The 25,494-nt window shown below is 45.7% G+C and overlaps 2 protein-coding genes across 3 annotated transcripts in view; both read right to left on the bottom strand.

The window, feature by feature from the left end:
• Window positions 1-16,295, bottom strand: part of LOC144893228 (uncharacterized) — a 109,097-nt gene extending 92,802 nt beyond the window's left edge. For both annotated transcript variants that reach the window (XR_013624255.1, XM_078782979.1), the window contains exons 1-5: window positions 16,229-16,295; window positions 15,838-15,930; window positions 15,506-15,598; window positions 12,292-12,383; window positions 11,865-12,066 (exon numbers count right to left, since the gene is read on the bottom strand). The gene's annotated coding sequence lies outside the window, so the exon portion shown is untranslated. The remainder of the gene's footprint in view (window positions 1-11,864; window positions 12,067-12,291; window positions 12,384-15,505; window positions 15,599-15,837; window positions 15,931-16,228) is intronic.
• Window positions 1-17,732, bottom strand: part of LOC137419343 (uncharacterized) — a 45,198-nt gene extending 27,466 nt beyond the window's left edge. The window contains exons 1-4 of the mRNA XM_078783931.1: window positions 17,697-17,732; window positions 16,229-16,295; window positions 15,838-15,930; window positions 12,292-12,383 (exon numbers count right to left, since the gene is read on the bottom strand). Of these exons, the coding sequence (XP_078640057.1) occupies window positions 12,292-12,383; window positions 15,838-15,930; window positions 16,229-16,295; window positions 17,697-17,732 (288 nt within the window). The remainder of the gene's footprint in view (window positions 1-12,291; window positions 12,384-15,837; window positions 15,931-16,228; window positions 16,296-17,696) is intronic.
• Between the last annotated feature and the right edge of the window lie 7,762 nt (window positions 17,733-25,494).

The following is a 25,494-nucleotide window of genomic DNA, read 5'->3' on the forward strand; positions in this document are numbered from 1 at the left end:
TAAATTTACGTCAGATCGGATCACTAAATTTAACCTTTCAAAGAACATTTTATTATAAGTTTACTCCGTCAGTGAACAACTGATCCACTGAAATAAATAAACCTGTTCTTCACCTCACGACGTCCCCACAACACGAAAACGCGGGATGTCCGACTGCGAGCTGCTCGAAGGTTCCACAACAGGAGACGAACCGTCCGTTCAAACCTCTGCAGAAGGGCGCCAAGTACGGCATGACGTCGATACGTCGCAAACGCGGACAGAGAAAACATCCCGGAAACGCACAACGCCCACGCCCACCGCACGGGGTCGACATTATTGTGGAAAAGGGGCACGAACGTGTCGAACGAGCGAACCTTCTCGGTACTTGAACACATGAAGGACACGACAGGAACTTTGACGCAGGAGGAGGAGGAAGTCATTCGGCCCAGCAAGCCGCCGTTACATCAACACTATATTAATCTAATCTACAACATTGGACAGAGAACTCGGTCGATAAATGTCGGGAGAATTCCATAAAGAAACTCAGTTGAAAACTTACCTCTTTGATGACGTCACCGCGTCCATGGTGGAAAATGGGGTGAGAGATGGTAATGGTCGACAGTACAAACAAAAATATCACGATGATCAGAGATACACACTTCATGCTTCTCTTCTCACGAACAATGAGTGGAACAGCGTTTGTGGGTCAATTATACAACACCGAGAACCATTGTGACGGCGACAATGACGTCATTGGATGACGAAATCGGAACAGTTTAATGATAAATAACTAAACATTAAGAGAAGATAATTCAAAATTAAAACAATTAACATTTACTAGATGAACACTTTTAATAATAAACGGTCATTTAAATATTTTAATTTTCAAAGTATATCCTTCAATTGAACGAATGGAGCTAATTATTCATTCCGTCGTCCGTTCATCCCCATGGCAACAGATGTGCATTGATTCGAATTGCATTCCTGATGTTTTTCAACCATTAAATCTGTAAATAACCCCAGAACAAAAACAAATAAACAGGAGTGTGTTCCATTACCAAGCGGCTTGCTATCGCTTTCCAATGTTTGTACATCTCGACATCGTAATCTGTATATATCTACATATAGTAATCAACATACATCAACAACAACAACAACAACATGCATTTTAAGGCCATTTTCCCTGCTAGAGCGGGGGTTAGCCTTGCGGTCCCCATGACAATCTTCTCCATTTTGCCCTATTTTCTGCATCTCTCCTTGTTAACCCCCTTGCCCGCATTTCTTCTTCCACCATCTTTAGCCAAGTCTTTCTCGGTCTTCCCCGTCCTCTACTTCCTTCTACATTCATTTCCATCACTCTTCTCAACCAGTCACTTTCATCCTTCCTCAACACATGACCAAACCATCTCAACCTGTTCCTCTTCACAGCATCAGTCACAGGCTCTATTCCCATCATCTTTCGCAATTCATCATTTGTCTTCCTCTCTCTCAACGATACTCCTCACATCCATCGAACCATTCGCATTTCCACCCTTTCCAGCCTTCGTTGCTGCTCTACGTTCATTACCCATGTCTCGCTCCCATAAATCATAACACTTCTCACACATGCAGCATACACCTTTCCCTGCAGCTTCAATCAACATACATCAATCAATACATTTGTTCAATACATCAATACACCAATACATCAAAACATTTTGTTCTTCAATCAACATACATCAAATACAGTAATCTACCTACATCTACATATAGTAATCTACAAACATCTACATAGAGTAATCTTCAAACATCTAAATATAGCAATCTACATATATCTACATATCGTCATCTACATACATTTACATATAGTAATCTGTATATAAGTACATACAGTAATCTAGATACAACTACATACAGTAATCTACATACAGCGACATATAGTAATCTACATACAGCTACATATAGTAATCTACATACATCTACATATAGCAATCTACATATATCTACATATCGTCATCTACATACATTTACATATAGTAATCTGTATATAAGTACATACAGTAATCTACATACAGCTACATACAGTAATCTACATACATCTACATATAGCAATCTACATACATCTACATATAGTAATCTATATACATGTACATATAGTAATATATATATATATATATATATATATATATATATATATATATATATATATATATATTGTTACAGACACGACTCTGATGTTATGGTGGGCCGAGCGGAATGGCCGCCGTGTCCGCACAAGTTACCCGATTATACTCGAACGTTGAAGAAGTCGCGCTACGCTAGCTCAATGAAGGAAAAGGACACAACGGCTGGGATTAAAATGACACGACACCAGGGGTTCAGTTCTCAAGACCTCCGGAGGAGGTTATATTAGGGCGGAAGGTTAGACTACAGAGACGAGAGGTACAGCATAGTAAGATAGGCACTTAGACACACTCTTATATTAACCCCGACAGACGACAGATAAACGGGACAAAGGCTGACTCACACGGGGATTGATGGCAAGGAAAGCGGGTATCGATGGCTCAAGGTGCACTCTTGGCTCAAGGACAGAATCGACCCGGTCCGGTCCAGAGATGCGGGAGGTCTCTCTCTCAGCGCTGGAAGGTGACGTTCTTTCTCCAAGCTGGGGGCGCATCTGACGTCACATCCGGTCAGTCGCTGCGTATATCCGGCGGGGAGTGACACGCCCTCGGCTCGTTAGCTCCGCCCCAGATGGAATCGGTCCGCCCTTCTTATTGGGTGCGGGGGGGTTACCAGGCTCCGCCCTTGACGAGGAGCTGACAGCCAGCCCCTTCGTGGTAACCCCGTGGAGCGCATGGGTAATGGCGGCTAACCGAGCCGGAGTGAGGACGCACACTCCCCGCGCGCGCCGTTGTTGTAGTTGTTGTAGTTGTTGTTGTAGTTGTTGTTTGGGAAAGAAGATGGGAGGAGGTATGGGAAGGTCCTAAACTCACTACTGGTGCCATATAATCACATTCTGGTGCAACGAAGAGTCAGAATTAATGGAAACGAGTCCTTAACTGACATAGACTAAGAATAACTAGCAAGATGTCCGAAAGTTGTCTACGTGAGATGCGGTGGACCTGGGCACGACATTTAATGGGGAAAAAGGGGAAGGTCGGTTCTACAGAGTGTTGTTTACAGGCAATGGGACTAGGGAATGGGGGATTGGGGATAGTTGGGGAGTATTGGGGAAATAGGGGAGTATTTACAAGCGGATATTGAAGCCAAGTCCCATATCCGCAACATTGCACCCTTCTCTACCCTCGGGGGCGTCCCGACCCGATAAATTTTTACCTATTTTAGTGTGGCACTCAGATGTAGTTCCCTCTACTATTAACTCTACCCTGAGTGCGACAGTTTTACAGATATTCACAAATGAGTAAATATGTCCCCCTGCGACGTTGCACCCTTCTCCTCACAGAAACACACCCACAGGATAACCGAATTGCGGAAAGAATTCGCAAACTAAACATACAGCCGGTGGGGAGCATTATTTACAAGACTACGCTGCTATTTACACTACGATCCAGGACCTGTTTTTGGAGGAACACATGCAGATGTTATGCATAGAGAGAGCACGCATGCCAGCATCGATACACCAACCCACGAGTGCTCTGTGGCCTACGGCCTTTAATAATGTGCAGAGCACCCCTTCCCAGCACCAAAAGCACCACCCCAGCACCAATCGGTGCAGTCACCATTGTTCAATGAATAAAAATAAATTCAACAACCCCTAACCCTGCAGGTGTCTCTTGCTCTTCATGTGGTGCACTTGGCCTTCTGGCTTCTTTCAAAAATAAAGAAAGGCGCCAACCGCGTCCATTTCTTTATTGTGGCCTTCAGTGGTGTCAACTAAAAGTGGTTCACCTTGTATGGCATAGGTGCCACGTTGACCCATAGGTCCATTCACGGGTGGTGCTTGGCCGCAAAAGAACTGCGGTCCATTGTGGGTGGCCACAAAAATTGCGGTCCATATGGTGTATCGATCCCGGCAGCAAGCAGCGAAAGTGCAGGCCCACAACTGCGGAGCCAGCACCTCTCTCTCCTCTCTCTCTGCCCCAAAGCCAGATCCTCGGAGGTGGGAGACAAAAGAAGCAGACAAGTGAGTAAGTTGGTAAGGGCGCAAAAGTGCACGCAACATTAGGTAATGCACACTAGGGGCACATGGGAACCAGGTGAGACAGGTACGTTCCTACCGTACGCGCCCCCCCCCCCCCACCAGGTAACCTACATGGCCCCTCCCTTACCCCTTACTGTATCCACAAAACACAACACTACCCATAAACATCTACTTTACAAATCAACAAACATCCCTACTGTCTTCCCCGTTCCTCCCATATACCAAATTCGTCTTCTCTCCCTCCTAACCAATCAAATTTGCCATTTTCAACTCTCATCAAAATTTGCCATCTCCAACTGAACATCAAAATTTGCCATTACCAATTCATCATCAGTCCCTCCTAAGGAGGGAGAGATGGAATCACCCCAATGTCTCATCCACGTCGTGATGCGTCTCACAAATCCTCACAGCAATTCTCATTTCCTGCACACAGAACAAAGAAAACACAGGTGTGGAGTCATCATCATCACCACAGGTAAGTGGCTGCGTATGGTGCGACAGGTTCATCAATCCTAACTATTTCCTAAATGACTAACAACTTTACACTACCCGGGGTCTTTCTCCGGCCAAACCATTGGCCCTCTTACACTATGGGTTCTAAAAACCAATTCCCATTGGCCAAACTGTGGTGCTTTTCAATTTGGGGTCTCACTCCCCCGATTCATCTCCCGGTGCCCTCGCACAATTTCTGGGCTGTGGCGTGTACCTCTCCCAGTGGGTCTACCCACCTGCACACCTCCACCACTGCAGTTGCCTCCGAGCTTACCTGCTCCCTGCCCTAACCTAACTACCTGGGGAAGGCCCTCTGGCGCTCTCCCCACTCGGTGCCCTCTCTGGCACTGGGCTGCCCGATCCACACCCGGGATCCTCAGGCACCCACTCACAACTACCGGCTCCCAGAGCCCACCTGCGGCCTCACCTGGCCAACATCCTCACAGTGGCGGAGTGCTCAACCAACCATATGCACTAACAGGCCACACGCCCAGCCATTACACACACTAATGCACCCATCCAAGCAGTACTCTGCTACTTTCCGCACCACAGATATCAATATCCAACCAATTTTTCGTACTCCGTCTACCTAACGTTAAACTACCCTCCACCGGGTATTCGTGAAGGGGGTCCATCCTTCCCCCATCCACTCCTTCACACCATACACTCCATGCCACGTAACCCACACTACTCATTCCACACTCCACTCACTCCACACCATTTATTCCACCCACCTCTTTTCTGGCACACCTTTTGTGCTCACACACCTCAACCACAATTCCACTTGTCTCAACACTATTTCTCACACACACAGCATCATCTAGCTAACTGGTTTCCCCCTAAAACTCATGCTTCCCCGTCATCCCTTATACTACGCACATCCCTCATCATTATCAACCATCTAATCTACCTACGTCCCCACTACTCGTACAATGTCACGACTTAACTCTTGGTCACCTATAGTCATTTCTAGATCCTAAACATTATCATAACCCTCCCTGGCTAGTTCATACCGCCAAACCCCATAAAACTACAGCTCCTTTGCCCCAAGGATGTGAGGGATGGTAGAGCTACCCTCCCTCTACATCACTATCGCCATTACTACTCGTCCACTACTCTGAGCCTCTTGGTGCGGGAGTACAATCTTACTGCTCGGCTTCGATAAACCGAGCAATGCGTGCGGATGCTCTGTCTCCTGTAGGTTGGGTCCGTCCGGCATTTTCGACTCTGGGGAGGAGGCATACTCGGGCCAAGGTTCCAAGGTCCATCCTGGCGCGGACCCTTTCGGTCTCCGGCCCGATGACCCAACCTCCCCCGGTCGGAACACCGCGCCCGCCAGGGGGCGAAGGTCCGACCTGGCCTTTCTCCCCCGGAATCGTGTCGGTCGCCGCTACGACGCGGCACCGACCATACAGGGCGCGACCCGGCCCGAATCGTGCACGGCGCTCCTTGCAGAAGCGCCGCGGCAACGATGCCCGCCGGCCCCCGCAGCACACAAAGAACACCATGCCCCGAGAGCTCGCGTCGGCTATACGTCGGCCTAAGCGCTGCCCCGGTCAGCGTCGATGCCTGACTCACATGCTCACACCACGCGTTCCTTTTCTCTCTCGCAAAACTCTGCGCTCTAACGCCTCTCGTACATCCCATACACTCCGTCATTGCACTCGCTCGTGCATTCTCTTTCGCTCCACACTCAGGTGCACACCACCGAGGCACACTCATTCTATTCGCACACTCTGTTACACACCTCTCTCGCACACATCCTGGCGCACCCATACCACTTGCACACTCTCTGGTTACATCCTCTGTAACACCCCTGTGTGTGCACTCTTTTGCTGCACACCCACTCAGTGCACACCTACCCACGGGTGGGCAATCTCCTGTCACACACCTAATCACGTGCTCTGATGTGCATCCCCACACACTCTCCACAACCAACTCAGGTGTGCTTCCTCGCACACGCTCATCCATCCCAGGTGTGCATTCTCACACACTCTCTCCATCCATCTCACTCTCTGTATCACACTCACTCTCACACATACACTCCCTTGTGCATTCTCCCTCGCTCTCGGTTTCATACTCGCGCTCCGGCGCCATTCGCACACGCGTGCCATTTCCATTCCCACAGCGCACCACAGACCTTCTATGAGCGCCCGGGTTATGCCGGGATCCCAAGCGCGCGAAAAATCCTCTCGCGCCAAACCTCTTCGCGCCATACACCACCCTACTCACCTTGGCGCTTCCTCTTCTTCGCTCCTCCACCACCTGCAAACTTTCCATTTGGTTAAGAAGTACGGCATCATGATGCGAATCCAAACTTTGCGCGCATTCCATCTCCATCTCCGATAATGCCCCTATGCCTGCCGTCTCTCCAATCCCAATTTCAGTTATTTCTTTTTCAATTTGAATTAATTCTTTTTCTTTATTAAGCTCGACGACCGCTGGCGCTTATAAAATCAAATTTTCTAATTCTGCGGTCATCGGCTTCTCTATCCCCCGAGTCGTGATTTCTACCCCGGTCCACGTAACCATGCCTTGCTCAGCCTCGCTTTCCCCGCGCTTCTCAAGCCGCGCTACCCCGTCGCATACCCCCGCAACCTTTCCGCTTGATCTGCTGTCTCTGTCCTTCCCCCATCTGTTTTATCTCATATCTGGCTTTCTCCCTCGCTAACCCCTCATTTATTTCCTGGGCTTGGCCACCCACGACCTTCAAATGGCCCCCTAATTTGTTCTCGAATCCCCCCAATTTGCTTTCTAATCCCGCCAATTTGACTTCCCAATTGCTCCCCCATTCTGTTTTCCAAATTACTTAACCCCTCTTTCAATCCCCCAATTTGATTTCCCAATTGCTTACTATCGGCCCTCATTTCTCCCATCTCCTTACTCAATCCCCCAATTTGTTCCTGCGTCCTGTCCCCCACCATTTGTATGGCTGCCTGAATCTGCGCCATGAGAGCTTGCATATCTGTCCATCCCACTTGCGCAGAGGGCGCGGCCCTCGTCGCCACGTGTGAGGCGCCGCCATTTTGTGCGCCTGCAACCCCCACTACCGCACCTTCTTCATTTTCCTCCTCCATCTCTCCCAATTGTTCTTCCCTGGGGTCCTGGGTTAATTCTAACCCTTCCTCTACCCCCTCATTTCCCCCCACATCCGATCGCCATGGTTATCCATGGCATGATTCAAAATTTAGATGTTATATAAAATTTCGGCCGCTCGTAATTGACCAAATTTTTTCAAAATATAAAAAATTTGGTTCGGGTCCAAATCCCACTCCCCGACACCAATTGTTGCGGCCAATAGCACAATTGGTGTCCAAAATTTTGTCAAACAAATTTAGTCCCAGGTTCAAAATCCCAACTCCTGACTACCAATTGTTACGGATCTCGGACATCAGCGCTCTCCCCTTATGAGGGGTGGGGGGGGGGAGGGGGAGGGAGTTAATCCCCTTGTCTTTCTATCTGGCCGACCCGAGTCCTGCCGACCCGAGTCCTGGAAGTTATACGCTCCTTCCGGTCGGTATTAGGTAGGGTTATTGGTCAAAGTAGTCACAAATACCTACTTACTAACCCGACCGTAAAGCAGGGAAATAACTCCCGCTCGAACCACGGATATGATGGAAAATGCCGAGCAGATAGCAATCCGCGATCCGAGCCGTTAACAATGGGACTAAACCCGATTATAAGCGGTAACTATCATGCCACATTTACCCAATGATAGAAAAGAAGGATGCGATCGGATAAGAGGAAACCAAGAAAGAACAGGGCAATTTATTCACAATGTACAAGAAGGAGAAGAGGAAACGAAAGAATGTACAGGATAGGAAGAGGAAGAAGCAGTTACACAGGGCAGTCTTAAAACAGTCTTATTCTTAGTACCCAGGACAAACATACACACTCACACGGGGATTGTAGATGGTTGGGTGGAAGGTCCGGCGATGGGGTCCAGGCTCCGGTCGGCTCCAGTCCAGGCTTTGGTCCAGCGGCGAAACCTGGCAGGCAGCTCCGCGTATAGTGGAACGCGTCCGGACAATGTATATAACGGGGGGAAGCTGGTACGCTGCATACGTAATATGTGCTCTCTCGTGCCAAACGCCCCCTCTCCAAAGTCCTCTTAATCAGCGCGCCGTATATCTCATGAAGTAAGCCAAAGGTGCGCTCTCCCGGTAAAGTCCCTTCGCAAAGCAATTAAAACGCATTCGTCCAGAAAGAGTCCTGTTACAACGCGCACGCCTCCAACCAGTCCTTGAAAGGGCTTTGCGCTCGCTTATATATCTCGACCAGCAAAACGCTCAAAAGAGCCCAAAAGCCAAGCCTGTCGGAGAAGTTCCTTCAGCCCTGGTTGGCTGGTGAGGGCTTACCGGCTCCGCCTTTGACGGCTGGATGATGTGGCCACACCCTCTTCTTGGCGTTCCGCTCCCTTTCTAGGGCCTCACCGCGTGTCTTATGGCGGCGTTGAGCGAGCGCACGGGCAGCGAAGGCTGCCGCTGCTGGCAGAGGCGCGTATCAAATTGGGCGAGCCATAGGGCAGACTGGAGGGCGTGTAATGGCGTCGCTTGGAGAGGGAGATTGCAAAATGAATGGATTGGGGACCTACTCTTATTTAATTGGCACAACGCAGATTCAACTATTGGAAACACGGCCTTATCTAAACACATACTAATGAAATAACTGAAGTCCTATGGTGGCCTATGTGTTGCTTGTGGCCTAACTCTGGGGTGCAACCTTTAACCTTTTAATGATGGGATATTTAAAAGAAAGTGTGGGTTCTAAAACTGCAACAGTATTATATCCTGCATAAAAAGATTCTTGCAAGCCGATTGGTTGAAATGGCACCACGTGATAAAAATTAGTGTTGTGGCAAGCAATAGTATTTCACTGGTGTCACACACTATCATGTTTGTTGCATGAGCATGTATGGACAAGAAAATACCGACACGACATCAGCGAATATGGGATCATAAAAACCATGCGAAGGGGGAAAGAATGTGGTCGTTGATTGGATGGCCAATTTGCCGAATGGCGCTGGGTAACCTGTTCAGACTGCAGGAAGCCCAATGAGTGCTCCAAATCACCGCTGCTCCTCTAAATCGCCAGTGCCCCCCAAATCATTGCCAGTGCCCCCCTACCACCCGTGGACTCTCGAGCGCCCCCCTGAAAGTTCCCAGTGCCCACTGGGGGGTAATAATGGTGGAAATAATGATGGATGGAGATCAGAGTTTGGATCACGTGTAGGGACCACTTTGAGAACCTATATATGAGAGGTTTCCTTCTATCTTTCACCGTTCAGGAGATTAGCTTGCGCAGACAAACAAACAAAAACTTTCTTTTATAATGTAGAGAGATAAAGGGATGGAGTGATGATCAACTTTGAGAGTTTTGTGCAGAACGAGGTATGGATTGGAGGTTTATCACCCCAGCAGCGTCACACCAGAATGGCTCTGCGGAATCCCTGGTGAAAGGCTGTAAGTTTGCACTGAGAAAGGCCATCGGAGATCAGGTTTTAACGCCCTTTGAACGATACACATGCCTGAATGTAGCAAACCTAGCCAACCAATGTGCCATTGGCCATGTTCCCAATTACCCAGATGGTGGAGTGTATCTGTGCCCAAACGATATGCTGCTCAGATGAGCATCGAGTGAAGTCCCTCAAGGACCCTTCAGAGAGACACGCAATCCGAGGCATCGAGTCGAGTGTGTGTAAAAGGTAGTCGATTCGCTTTGGAGACGCTGGACCAGAAACATGTTCCCATTGTTGGTGCCACAAAAATGTGGAATGTGGAGAGACTAAATGTTCATGAAGACGATGTGGTCATGGTTTTTGACGCAAATGCTGTCAGTAGAAAGTGGAATATGTGGAGTGTTGTCCAGGTGTATCCTGGTTCTGACGGAAAAAAATCAGGAATGTCAAAGTAAGGCACAGAATGGTCAACTGAGTATCGGCGACCAATCACGAAGATAGCTGTTATATATCCAGCAGAAGGTAACTAGCTGACTAGATGAGGTGTATTCCCCATCGGGGGGAAGATGTTTCATGGAGGAAATCAAAATGGATGATATTTGGGAATAATGTTTTTTGTGACACACTGTTGTGAGGTCGATGCAAACAACGTCATGTGACCACGTGTACACGAGTGTGGAACAATCTCAAAGTCGTGATGTCTCTAACTCGGTGGGTAGACCAGAAAAATATGTCATCTGTGGAGACGGTGCTTGCAGAGTTTGAAGGAAATTGGACCATGTAGTTTAGAGAGTGTTCATCTTAAACTGCTTTTGTTTGCTAAACCGAGAGATAGGCCTACCAGCATCCTTCCAAAGAAGTGAGTTTATGAATGGAAAAGTGATGCTTTTATGGACAAATGGTGGACATTGTGCATCAATGTTGTTTCTTATAATGAACGTTGTACTGTGTTGGACATTGTATTATGAATACTAGTGGGGTCACACGTGGGAATCCCACGGGCATGGAGGTGTATCGTTGCGATCGGTTCAGCCGTTTTTGCGGTACCTGGGAGCGGACGGACAGACAGACAGACGGACGGACATTTGGTGAATTATAGTAAGATGGATGATCGATTTGTGCAATTAATGATTTGTCGAAGTCATGATGATCGTCAAGATATATGTTTCATGACCCAACGTCAATAGAAGTTTCATCACCTAATGTTTCATGACCTAATGTAAAATGCCTTTTTTGTTTGGTATTTTTCAGATCGAATGAACGTGATGTATACAGTTTGAAGCAGGATTGCTTGTGTCATTATGTTTATGGTTTCAATCAGTTTCACCACAATGGCTGCCACAGGACAAATGTGCAATGGCCCAATAGCCAACAATATTCCCTCGGGATATATTTAATATTCCTTACATCATGCCAAGTGGCTTGGTTTTATCATCAAAGGCACAATTTTGTCATCTATCTGCTGTACTCTTTATTGAAGTAATCCATGTACTGTATGCACATGCAAGAAGAGGCTTGCCATTGGAATTGTTGTTTGCAGATAACCTTATGATTACAGCTGCCAGTGCAGAGGAACTGTATGCCAGTTTGGTGAGGTATCAAAACAGTGTAGAGTCTACATTCCTCCAGAAATCATAGCAGTGATTATCTTTGAGTAATCCCAACCATCAATCATATCATCTTTCCCTATTTTACAATGAATGATAGAAGGGATGAGGAAAAGGTTGAGGTGATGTGGCCGTGTGGGCATGTGTGATGATGAAGGAGGAGAACCTAGTAAGTGTCACAGACCAAATAATGCAAGGAAAGTGGAGTAGAAGTCGGCGAAAGACATGATGTGATGTAGTTCTGCGGTCGGACGTCACAGTTGGTACAGAAACAGCCACGTTGGCAGCATCACTTGCTGTCGTGAGCGTTGGATCAGTGAATACCATGGGCTTCTAGGAAAGGTCAAAGATGATACGCGCTGCATGTAGATGGAGGATGGATGTGCCTTTAGAGGTTGTGGGGATCATGGTGGAAATAATGATGGATGGAGATCAGAGTTTGGATTAGTAAAAAAAAATCACCATCATGTACATCATAAATATAAGAATGCAGTGTATGTACGTAGAGCGGTCTGGTTTGCACAGTAATCGGTTTGCTTGGTTCCTTTGAGTCAGGCAGGTATGTAATGAGTGAAGGCAAAGTGGATGGCAAAGATGATGTAAGTACGTACAAAGTAATCCACCAACTTTAGTGGCACAGGCATGATGGACCCAGAGTCATCTTGCTGGATGTTTTTATTTGCTCTCATCGGATGACGACCACCTGTTTGCAGGGGTGAGTTGAGGTAAAATAACCACTTAAAAGAAGAGCAACAGCCAGCTATATCTTGTCTAGCAGACGGGCATGCACCGCATGACTAAACAACACATTTGTAATGCAAAAATCAGACAATGTTTTGCTTTAAGAAAAAAAACATTTATCTGCATTCCAGTGTTTTAAAGGTGAAATATTCTGTAAAGAATTGTGCAAATGTCCCTTATGAGGTCATCTACACACAGTCATGTGATCTAATTATGTATGTATGAGTGGAACAACTCAAAAAGCAGACAACCCTTTCAGCACACATTGTGACTTGCCGAATAGCATAATGTTCAAAATAATCCAAATAAACCGATGTGTGTGGTGTTCCCATCCAAGAACATCGCTCGTGATCCTTTGAGCGGGGGGCCAAATCCCAAATGCATTTTTTATTTTTCACACTCACCCCTGTAATGTCATCCAAGGCAAAAACACCGATCTCTCCATCCTCCCAGTGATCTTCGTTTGTATGCAACCCAAGGCTGCAGGGCAGCATCATTGCCTGAGGGTGCAATAGCTCGCCTACTCTTCGCGAAGGACACTGCGGGATCTTCAATGTCAACCAATAAATGGTGGCAGATGTGATGCCAGTTCAATGTCCATCCAAGGGCCGGCACACACATTGATGTATCGTCCTGCCCATGAAACGCCAAAATGCCATTTCATAGCTGGGTCGAAATTGGTGGTCTTTCTGTCTTCTACCGACTCCTATCTGGCCGAGCCCCCCCCCCACCCCAGCCCTGTCTGTGCTCTGTCCCCCAAAATACTCCTCCAGGTCGCACAAGATCTGCCAGCAACCCTCTTCTGGTGAAACTGCCAAAATCAAGACTCTCTGCTCAACTTCACTCTTTCATTGCTCTTTTCTCCCACCTCTGGAACAAACTCTCTCACTCTCTTCAATCCCACTCCTCCCTCCAGGTCTTCAAAACAGCTGTTCACCACCATCTCTTATCTTCCCCCATCCAAAACCTTGATCTTTTCTACCCCAGTTAATTCACCCCAGATCCACTTTAATGAAATACAAACTTCTTTCCTGCAAGTCCGAGCTCTGTCCATGTGTGTTTCACACTCCACCCCCTTCCCATGCCTCCTCTCTCCAAGCCCTCTCCCTCCCACAGATCTCCCGATGTCCCTGCTCTCAAATGTTGTACTTGTGTGCTTCCCCGTCTTTCCCCATCTTGTCTCCCACTCCCTTTATTTCGTCTTACAGTCACATAAAAAAGTAAGTAGACCCCATGTAAAGTTTTGACTTTTTCAACACATTTCAACATACAGCTATTTGATCTTCATTTCTACAATATTGATAGATAAAGGTGATATAATATAACAAATATCATGAAACATTTACATTTTGTAGTCCATTGTATGATTTAAATAAACATGAATGCAAATTTCGCATGTGGAAAAAGTAAGTACACCCCTACATTTATCACGACTTCAAATACCTAAAATTAGAATCAGGTGCACCAGCTCAGGTGCAAATGATTAGAACATCGTTAGAGAGGATCTTGGAGGAACCTGTCTTATTTAAACCTCAGACATTTAGTTTGGTTTGCTCTTTGTTGTTGAAGTGTGCGGCATCACCATGCCTAGATCAAAAGAGCTCTCTGAGGCCTTCAGAAAGAAGGTTATATATTCCTACGAGTCTGGGAAGGGATTTAAAAAGATCTCTAAACAATTTGAAATCAATCGTTCGACTGTCCGGAAGATCATCGACAAGTGGAGAAGATTCCAAACAACTGCCAACTTGTTCAGGCCAGGCCGCCCCAGCAAATTCAGCCCGAGAGCAGACCGCAAGATGCTGAAAGAAGTCTCTAAGAACCCCCAGAATGTCATCACGGGACCTACAGGTAGCTCTTGCCACTGTTGATGTCAAAGTGCACGAGTCTACCATTAGAAAGAGGCTGCACAAATTTGATCTACATGGGAGGTGTGCCAGGAGGAAACCTTTGCTGTCCAGAAAGAACATCAGGGCAAGACTAAAGTTTGCCAATGAACACCTAGGCAAAGACCAGCACTTCTGGAACAATGTGCTCTGGACAGATGAGTCAAAGGTAGAGCTATTTGGCCACAGTACCAGAAGACATGTTTGGCGAAAACCAAAGACAGCATTTGACCACAAGAACCTGATACCAACTGTAAAGCATGGTGGTGGAAATATTATGGTTTGGAGCAGCTTTGCTGCATCAGGGCCTGGGCAGCTCACCATAATAGAATCCACTATGAATTCTTCATTGTACCAGAGGGTGCCTGAGGATAATGTGAGGCCATCTGTTGGAGAGTTGAAGCTCAACCAAAGGTGGACCTTGCAACATGACAATGACCCTAAGCATACCAGTAAATCCACCAAGGAATGGCTGAAAAGAAAGAAATGGAGGGTTCTGGAATGGCCAAGTCAAAGCCCGGATCTAAATCCCATCGATATGTTGTGGGGGGATTTGAAACGAGCTGTGCATGCAAGAAACCCCTCAAACATCGCACAGCTGAAAGAATTGTGCATGGAGGAGTGGGCAAAAATTTATCCGAGTCGATGTCAGAGACTGGTAGACAGTTATAAGAAACGCCTACTTGAGGTTGTTTCTGCCAAAGGGGGCAATACCACCTATTAGAGCCAAGGGTGTACTTACTTTTTCCACATGCGAAATTTGCATTTATGTTTATTTAAATTATACAATGGACGACAAAATGGAAATGTTTCATGATATTTGTTATATTATATCACCTTTATCTATCAATATTGTTGAAATGAAGATCAAATAGCAGTGTGTTGAAATATGTTGAAAAAGCCAAAACTGTACATGGGGTGTACTTAATTTTTCAAGTGACTGTATGTGTCCGTTTGTTTTTTTTGTCATTAATGTTAGCTCTTACACGAGCCTCAATCTTGTATACCAAGAAAGAAAAAAATTCAAACCCAGGCTAGACAGCTTAAAATGAGTGTGCACACCAGTGAAATATGTGTAATACGAACTCCTCCATGTAAGCCTTAGATAAATTAACAATAAAAATTGTGATAATGTCATTCACGAAAGAAAGAATAGAAACCAATAGAGAGTGTACAAGTGGGTGTAAGAAATGAACGGTACCTCCAGAGGAACAGTTGTGGATCAGGGCTGCCGGTTTGAGTGTAAAGTTGGATTTTGCCGGAGTGGAGTGGTTTATAACACCGATGTTGCAGTCTTTGGGACGGGGTTGAACAAAAATGGAGAAAACTATGTCATCGACGGGAAATTGCACAGCGACCAGAGACACATTCTCTTAAAAAATGTGTTCGCCTTTGGAGCCAATGTTTCCTCATCCATCAACATATTTTCAATACAATCTTGTAAACAAAAAAAAGAAGAAAAAAAGTAATGCACGTAACAAAGAATAAAAACCAATAGAGAGTGTACGAGTGGGTGTCAGAAATGAACAGTACCTCCAGCTGAACTGTCGTGAATCAGGGCTGCTGCTTTGAGTTTCAAGTTGGATTTTGCCAGATTGGAGTGGTTCATGTCACCGATGTTGCAGTCTTTGGGACGGGGTTGAACAAAAATGGAGAAAACTATGTCATCGACGGGAAATTGCACAGCGACCAGAGACACATTCTCTTAAAAAATGTATTCGTCTTTGGATCCAATGTTTCCTCATCAACATATTTTCAATACGATCTTGAGAAAGCGTTGAAATGAGAAAACAGAGAAATTTTAGGCCTGCAAAAGAAAACTTCAAAAGAGTTTGAGATTATTTTTAAGGAATAAATGACACAAAGTGCAACCTGATGCCTGTTTTTTCCTTTTTTTCTGAATGCAAATAACTCGATACCATACCTGGTTGAGCTGGGGTACTCAGCAGACAGGATGCATCCGTTTCCAAAGGTGGTGGGCTGTGCACCAACTGCAGAGACACGCACACAAATTACGACATTGCACACCCTTCTTGGCAACAGCTTTAAAAACAACTAGAGAGTTCATAGAATACTTTCGCCATGCTTTCTTGAGAAAAAAGGACATGGACATGGGCTGTAAGCGGCAAATTGGATTGGTCAAGATGATGTAAAATGCTGTAATATTTTGTCCAATTACTGCCAAAGGAAAGGTTTTTGAAAGTGGCAAAAAGGGCGATTTGTATTCTCCAGTGTTCAAATATATATTTTCAATTGAAACAAAGTAAAAGTTTTCAAAAATGATGAAAAATATTTTAAAAGTTGAAGAATTTTTTGGGAAGTTTACCACCGTTGATGCAGCGTCTTTCACACCACATTAGTTAACACGTTAGTTATTTGTTATTAGTTATATGAGTTATTATATTATATATTATTATGAGTAATATTATTGTTATTAGTTATTATATTATATATTAATTATTATATTATATTAGTTATGTTCTTCCTTAATTAGTTATTTGTGCTTGTTTGTGTCCTTTCTGACATCCTCAAAAACAGTAAGTTTGATGATTCAATTCTTTTCAATTCTATTTGACTGCCAGACAGGCAGAGTGACAATATGATCTCACTCCACTCAGCACATGAGCGATCAAGACAAATTCGGAGCCAAAGTCCTGTTAAATTACATGTTCAGTTTCTGATTCATGTTGCAACTCGTGTTCAAAATATAACGTTCGATTGGGATTAACTTGTTCCTCGATCATAAACTGACGTTGTGGACAGACAGACAAACTGAACAAATTGCTTAAGCCCACTTTTCACTTCATGCCACGGAATAAAAATGTAACATAATTAGCTCACCTGGACTTCAATCCAGTGAGCTTATGTGATTGAGCAGAGTCCATTGGTAAGTCAGTCAGCCAGAGAGTGAGTGAAAGCCAAAGTCAAAAGCCAAAGTCAGAGTCTGTAAACACTTCAGTCATTTTCGGTTGAACCAAACATATGATTTTGATGAAACTTGACCTCATCCTTCATATCTGATGCTTAACGAAGGTGCATTGACAGCATCAACATCTGCGCTCATTAACTGGTTGAAATCAGGCCGAAAATGCAAAAAAATACCTGCCCTTACCGACAGAGGGCATTGCATCAGCAGCAAAACTTGATGACGTCATTGGCGATTGCTGCTGACGTATGTGAGTTTCGGGACCCGTGCTCCTATTTTTAATGAGTGTTGTCCATAATCTCACAATAAAGGCTTTTTGAAAATTTGATGACAAATGCTCAATTTATGGTTTCAAAAAAGTTATAACCAGGAGGCACAAGCAAACCTGCACACACACGCAAAACCCATCTCCCGCTACCTGGAGGACGGGATAATTATGGCAGAGTCGTTCGGATGGATATCTCACCTCGTTTTCCTGACGACGCCACTGGTACCATTTCATCGCTTTGGGATAGGTTGGAGGAGAAGATCAGGAAGTTAACTTTTGAACCCCATTGTTTGCAATATCTTTGATGTACATCAGAACATCTAAGAGCCACGCTGTAAATATAAAAGCCATGCTGAGCAAATATCCCACAGTGTCTTACAATGAAGAGTAGGTTTGCGTTATCATCGGCATCCTGAACAAAATACAAATCCCTGTCCCAACCTACAGGAATGATGTAACCCGCAGCAACGTGCTGCATATCAGAGAAGATACCCTTCTCCTCTACCCTCTACCCTACCTTATGTTCCCTTATGAACAGTACATCTCCTATTTATTGCAACCTTATAATTCTAGCCCCACTCCATACATTCTCGCCCCAATCCATACGTATGTGTAAAATAGATGGCCTCAGTTGCTCTGCAAAAATTGCTCGTCAATGGATTGGTGGACGGTATACCAAAACTGCATGGTGTTAGCTGACTGAAGCTATAAACAAGATATGCACGTATTATCGGAGAGGATAAAACAATGAAAACCAACAGGCTTTAAACTCAGGATGATGCAAATGGGGAAATAAATGTTTTCCACTCCAAATATGAATCAATGATGTATTTTTTAAAAACTCGATAATCACACATCTGACACATCTGACCACATCTGACATCTGTCCATGTGTGGCTCACACATCTGACCATAAGATGTAACAGAAACTTTAAACATCAACGTATGTAATTGCATCGCAGTCTGCAGTTACTGTAAAACGAGACAAACTCTAACAGCAGCGTAGCCAGGCTTGTAAAATATTATAAACCACAAACACACATGATTAGCTTTTTATCGTGTGAAGTCCTTCCTTGGCACACCTGAGCTCCTCACCACATACAAGGCTTTCATCCGCAGCTCAATGAAAAACTGTTCTCCCCTCTAGGCCGGTGCTCCTGCCTCACACCTAGCTCGGCTTCACGCTGTTGAAACCAAAGCTTTCAGAATCATTGGAATCTCCCGCGATGAAGCTGACTCCGAGGACCTTTCAGTCACTCACCGCAGGCAGGTTGGTGGTCTTTCTGTCTTCTGCCGACTCCTATCTGGCCTTGCTCCCCCAGCTCTCTCTGTGCTCTGTCCCCCAAATATTCCTGCAGGTCGCACAAGATCTGCCAGCAACCCTCTTATGGTTAAACTGCCAAAATCTAGACTCTCTTCTCACCTTCACTCCTTTATTCCTCGTTACTCCCATCCCTGGAACAAACTCCCTCACTCTCTTGAATCCCACTCCTCCCTCCAGGTCTTTAAAACAGCTGTTCACCACCCTCTCTTATCTTCCCCCATCCAAAACCTTGATCTCTTCTACCCCCGTCTATTCACCCCAGATCCACTTTTTTTTTGAAATACCGACTTCTTTCTTTCCTGGAAGTTCTAGCAGTGTCCATGTGTTTTATACCTTTACCACCCCCCCCCCCCCACCTTTCTATGCTTCCTCCCCCCCAAGCCCCCACCGTCCGACGGAGTTGATCTTCCGTTGTCCCTATTCTCTGCTGTTGTACTTCTGTGCTTCCCTCTTTCTGCCAATTTTGTCTCCCGCTCCCTTTATTGTATGTTTTCTGTGTCAGTTTTTTTTTGTGATTTTTGTTGGATTCTTACCCGAGCCTCGATCTTGTATCCAAAAAAAAAACAAAGAAGGTTATTCACGTAACAAAGAATAAAAACCAATAGAGAGTGTACGAGTGGGTGTAAGAAATGAACGGTACCTTCAAATGAACAGTCGTGAATCAGGGCTGCCGGTTTTAGTTCAAAGTTGCGTTTTGCCAGAGTGGAGTGGTTCTTATCACCGATGCTGCAGTCTTTGGGACGGGGTTGAACAAAAATGGAGAAAACTATCTCATCGACGGGAAAATGCACAATGACCGGAGACACATTCTCTTAAAAAATGTATTCGTCTTTGGAGCCAATGTTTCCTCATCAACATATTTTCAACACGATCTTGAGAAAGCGCTGAAATAATAAAACAAAAAGAAATTTTATGCCTGCAAAAGAAAACGTCAAAAGGGTTTGAGATTATTTTTAAGGAATAAATGATATAAAGTGCAACCTGATGGCTGTTTTTTCCTTTTTTTCTGAATGCAAATAACTCGATACGATACCTGGTTGAGCTGCGGTACTCAGCAGACAGGATGCATCCGTTTCCAAAGGTGGTGGGCTGTGCACCAACTGCAAAGACACGCACACAAATCACGACACTGCACACCTTTCTTGGCATGTTTTTTTTATAGCTCATCTGGAACGTAGTTCCGGTCAGCCTATGCGATGGCGCGTCGTCCATCCGTCAGTCCGTAAACACTTGCAACTTCTTCTCCAAAACTGCTGTTGTGATTGTGACGAAACTTGGCACAAATGATATTTCGGATGCTGCAACTCAAGTTTGTCGAGGTCTTCGGGGGACTACCGTGATCAAAGTGGATCCAAGTTTGACCCCTCCATCCCCTAAAATAGGAATTTGCTTTTTCCTCTGAAACTACACATACTATTTCGATGAAACTTGATCACAACCTTCATCACCCGTGATGTATCAAAGCTTGTTCACGGAATTAAAAAAAAAAAATCAGGCCCTAAGGTAGTCATGGAGGGAAGGAGGGGAGGGAGGGTTAACCCCCTAAAATAGGTATTTTTTTTGTTTGCTTGTTTAAAGTCTTATGATTACTTTAGTATATGATTGTACATGCTGCCCTGTCTCCAAGCAACCATTGAAATTGGCTTAAAATACTGTGATACTGTTTAAAATACCTTTAGTCAGTGTAGAATACTGTCTTATTCTACCAGGTGAGTGCCATGGGGGTATTGCCCCTATTTTTAAAAAATCTACATTGATTATATTGTATATTGGTCCACAGACCATCATGCACTTGCAGAAAAGTATGTACAATTTTGTAGACAAACTGAATGTAACACAGCTAGAATGGGAAGGGGAAAAGCGGGGACTAAACAGGAAAGGAACAAACTAACCGGCAACTAACAGACAAAAAGAGGTGAGGGAGACGGGGAAATATTATTACCTCCGCGACCAAAGGTTGATGGAGGTTATGTTTTCACCTCTGTCTGTCTGTCTGTTTGTGAACAAGTATCTCAAAAAACGTTGTGGCCGGATTCGGACGAAACCTGGCAGAGAGGTAGCGTATGTGACAAGGATGAAATGATTAGATTTTGGTGAAGATCCAGATTCGGAAGATCCAGGCATTCCGTACTTTGAACAACGAGTCCACATAATATATCACACAAGGTTTTTATTCGGACAATTGCCCCCTCCCACCTCCAATCCCTCCAAACCACCCCTCTCCCACACCCCCCCCCATCCACTTCCAACCCCCTCTGGTCCCCCCCCCCCATTTTATCCCCCCTAAAACCAACCTCCTTCCCGCATTCACCTTTACCGCATAGGGCCACATGTGATGATCTTGATAATGTGACAATTTTATTTTGTCTTAAAAATTTTTGGCTTTAATATATTTACAGTTTTAATTTAATTTACAATTTAATTGTTTGCAAGTTTAACTTTTGATTAAATGTAATGATTGTTCCGGATTTTCTCAACACTTGCGTTATAATCCAGCATTGCTTACAGGATTATTTTGAACTGTTAATATGCGGTTGATTTTTGAATTTGGTCGGTAACGTCTCTGTTCACGAGAGCGGTGTGATACGGTTTCATTGGCTGTCCAGCATTGCCCACCCCACTTTGCATATACCACGCCCACTGTGCATGTAAGGGGATGTTGAGATGATTTTATCACTCTTGAGGAAGATTAACGGAGGCGTGTGGCTTCACATGTTGTTAATCGAAACGTTGAGTCATTGTTTGTTCAATTAAAGGTTGGAGATCTTACCATGGAGTCATTTGGATATACTCCCAACCGCAAATCTTTGCTTATATATATATATATATATATATATATATATATATATATATATATATATATATATATATATATATATATACTGAAACGCAAAAGAAACTTACCACCTTTGAAACCTTTAAATATCAACAATAACACTGCGTGTAGTAAATGTGTGAACTTATTTGTGGACAATAGTGTCCTCACTGTCAGACAAAACGGTCATGGATGGTCACTTGAACCTTCAATGGTCACTTCATAGCACAGCTGTTGAACAGCCGTTTTGACTGTCAGTGATTAGCCAAGGGGTACGGGATGATTTTAATGAGCTGCACGTGATGTCTTGATATTGGCTTTAAAAAGGCCAGTGCAAAATGGGCATTTTGACCAAAAAATTTGACCATTTTGACCAACTTCAAAAAGACCGAAAACGCAAAAGAAACATCACTTGTTTGAAATGTAATAAAATTGTAACAGTTCAAAATAAAACAAACCAACAATTGATAATTGAAACATTGGCATTTTATTGATGACATGTCAAGTTTTTGACCAAGATACACCATCTCATCAGTTTGTTCTACAGTACAGAACAGCACAGGGTGCAATGTCAGTCCCCTTTCAATAGCGTGTGTGGCCACCATTGTTTTGGATACAGGCAGTGCATCGTCGGCGTATACTGCCTACCAGTCTTTGGATGGATTGCTGCTGGATTCTGTCCCACTCAGTCCTCAATGTCTGAAGCAGCTCTGCCCATGTCCTGGCCCTGCCAACTACGCGTCTCCCAAGCTCATCCCACAGGTGCTCTATGGGATTCAGGTCAGGGGAGAACGCAGGCCACTGCATGGTGTTGATGTTCTCGCCTTGGAGAAATGCAGTGGTAAAGCGAGCAGCATGGGGACGAGCGTTGTCATGCTGAAGGGTTCTCAGTTCTGGGTGGTCTAGCAGGAATGGCAGCAGATGAGGTCGCAGGATGTTATCCACATACCGCTGGGTGTTGAGATTCCCATCCACAACCACCAGTGGCGTCCTGTACCGGCCTGATATGGCGGCCCACACCATCACACTTGGGCCACCCCACCTGTTGGCTTGAAGCACGCAACAATCGGCATATCGCTCGCCAGTTCTTCTCCAGACACGCTCACGCCCATCAGGACTGTCCACACAGAACCTTGACTCATCGCTGAAAGCGACCTCGTTCCACTGCGCCAAGGTCCACGGCTGATGCTGCTGGCACCATCTCTGTCGGTTGCGGCGATGGGCAGCCATCATCACGGGGCCTCTGTATGGTCTTCTGGCAGTCAGACCATAGTCATGCAGTCGTCTTTGTGCAGTATCATTGGAGATCCATGGTTTGCATGCCCCGGAGTTTCTGCCGCAGTGCGGGATGCTGGACGGAATCGATCCCGCAGGTGACTTCGGACCATCTGCCTGTCCTGCCTTGCAGTGGTGACTCTTGGCCTCCCTGATCGAGGTCTGTCATCTGCAGAGTTGTGGAGGGTGTCTCTGTCCACCAGGGCCGATATCGTCTGGTGTGAACAGCCAAGGCGACGTGCCACCTCACGGTAGCTCAGTCCGCCTTGCAGCATGCCCAGGGCACGCTGCCGTTTATCCCTTGACAATCGTGGCATGTTGATTGAAATGCCCATTTTGCACTGGCCTTTTTAAAGCCAATATCAAGACATCACGTGCAGCTCATTAAAATCATCCCGTACCCCTTGGCTAATCACTGACAGTCAAAACGGCTGTTCAACAGCTGTGCTATGAAGTGACCATTGAAGGTTCAAGTGACCATCCGTGACCGTTTTGTCTGACAGTGAGGACACTATTGTCCACAAATAAGTTCACACATTTACTACACGCAGTGTTATTGTTGATATTTAAAGGTTTCAAAGGTGGTAAGTTTCTTTTGCGTTTCAGTATATATGTTGGAACCCATCTGTGGATCGGTCCCATCGGCCGATGGGTCTGCGCCATCTGCGGATGTGTTGTTCACCTTGAAGGTGAACCCATCTGTGTTTCCTATGCATCAATGGTGGATGAGTATGTTTATTTGAACCTAAAAATAAGCAATTGATGTCATAAATGTTTATAAAGCAGTCCCTGACATGTGGTTTAATCTGTTAAACATTTAAAAATCATCTCTGTTAAATTCCTACCACATGTAATTCCAATGACTGTGTACCTGATTGAAGAGCACCATTCTGTCAACACATTCCTTCAAGATGAACAACACATCCGCAGATGGCGCAGACCCATCGGCCGATGGGTCTGCATTGTCATTTCTCGTGCATCCACAGATGGGTCAGACCCATCGGCCGATGGGACCGATCCACAGATGGGTTCCAACATATATATATATATATATATTTATATATATATATATATATATATATATATATTGTTGCGGATATGGGATTTGGCCTCCATATCCGCTTGTAAATATTCCCCTATTTCCCCAATACTCCCCAACTATCCCCAATCCCCCATTCCCTAGTCCCATTGTCTGTAAACAACACTCTGTAGAACCGACCTTCCCCTTCTTCCCCCATTAAATGTCGTGCCCAGGTCCACCGCATCCCACGTAGACAACTTTCGGACATCTTGCTAGTTATTCTTAGTCTATGTCAGTTAAGGACTCGTTTCCATTAATTCTGACTCTTCGTTGCACCAGAATGTGATTGTATGGCACCAGTAGTGAGTTTAGGACCTCCCAATACCTCCCCCCAACCTCATCTCCGCATCCTCCCATCATCTCAAGGAACAACAACAACCTCAACCACAGCGGGGGCGGCGCGGCCGCGGTGCGGGGAGTGGGCGTCCTCACTCCGGCTCGGTTAGCCGCCATGGCCCATGTGCTCCAGGTTACGGGGTTACCACGAAGGGGCTGGCTGTCAGCTCCTCGTCAAGGGCGGAGCCCGGTAACCCCCCGCAGCCAATAAGAAGCGGCGGGCCGATTCCATCTGGGGCGGAGCTAACGAGCCGAGGGCGTGTCACTCCCCGCCGGATATACGCAGCGACTGACCGGACGTGACGTCAGATGCGCCCCCAGCTTGGAAAGACAAGTCGCGACCTCCGAGCGCTGAGCGACCTCCCCGCATCTTTGGACCGGACCGGGTCGATTTGCCCCTGAGCCAAGGTGCACCTTGAGCCATCGAATACCTGCCCCTCCTTGCCATCAATCCCCGTGTGAGTCAGTTTTGTCCCGTTTATCTGTGGTCTGTCGGGAATAAGATAAGTGTGTCTAAGTGCCTATCTTTCTATGCTGTCTCTCTCATCCTTGTAATCTAACCTTCCGCAATATTATAACCTCCTCCGGAGGTCTTGAGAACCGTACCCCTGGTGTCGTGTCATTTTAACCCAGCCGCTGTGTCCTTTCCTCAATTGATCTAGCGTAGCGCGACTCGGCCAACGTTCGAGTATAATCGGGTAACTTGTGCGAACACGGCGGCCATTCCGCTCGGCCCATCATAACATCTAAGTCGTGTCCGTAACAATTGGTGTCAGGAGTGTCGGATTCGGACCTGGGACTAAATTCATTTAGCCCAAATTTTGGAACACCAATTGTACCATTAGGGTAACAATTGGTGTCGAGGAGTGAGATTCGATCCGGAGCGCGTTTTACGCGCTCGAAATTATAACGGCGAAATTTGATTGTGTTTTACAAAATATAAAAACCCGAATTTTGAAAGTCGCGCTATGGCAGACCAAGTCGGCTGGGGTCCGGTGGAGGAGAGTGAGGCAGGGTCGATCCAGGACCAAAATGAGGGACAAGAGGAGAGCGAAGCAGTGAGGGTAGCAGACGCACAAAATAGCGTCGTTGCGCCCGACGTTGCGGGCGCGCAAAATGGCGCCTCGCAAGAGCGCGCGGTAGCCGAGCCCGCTGTATCAACGGG

Source organism: Myxine glutinosa, chromosome 8, assembly GCF_964187855.1.
Source record: "Myxine glutinosa chromosome 8, kmMyxGlut1.1, whole genome shotgun sequence".
NCBI classification, from domain to species: domain Eukaryota; kingdom Metazoa; phylum Chordata; class Myxini; order Myxiniformes; family Myxinidae; genus Myxine; species Myxine glutinosa.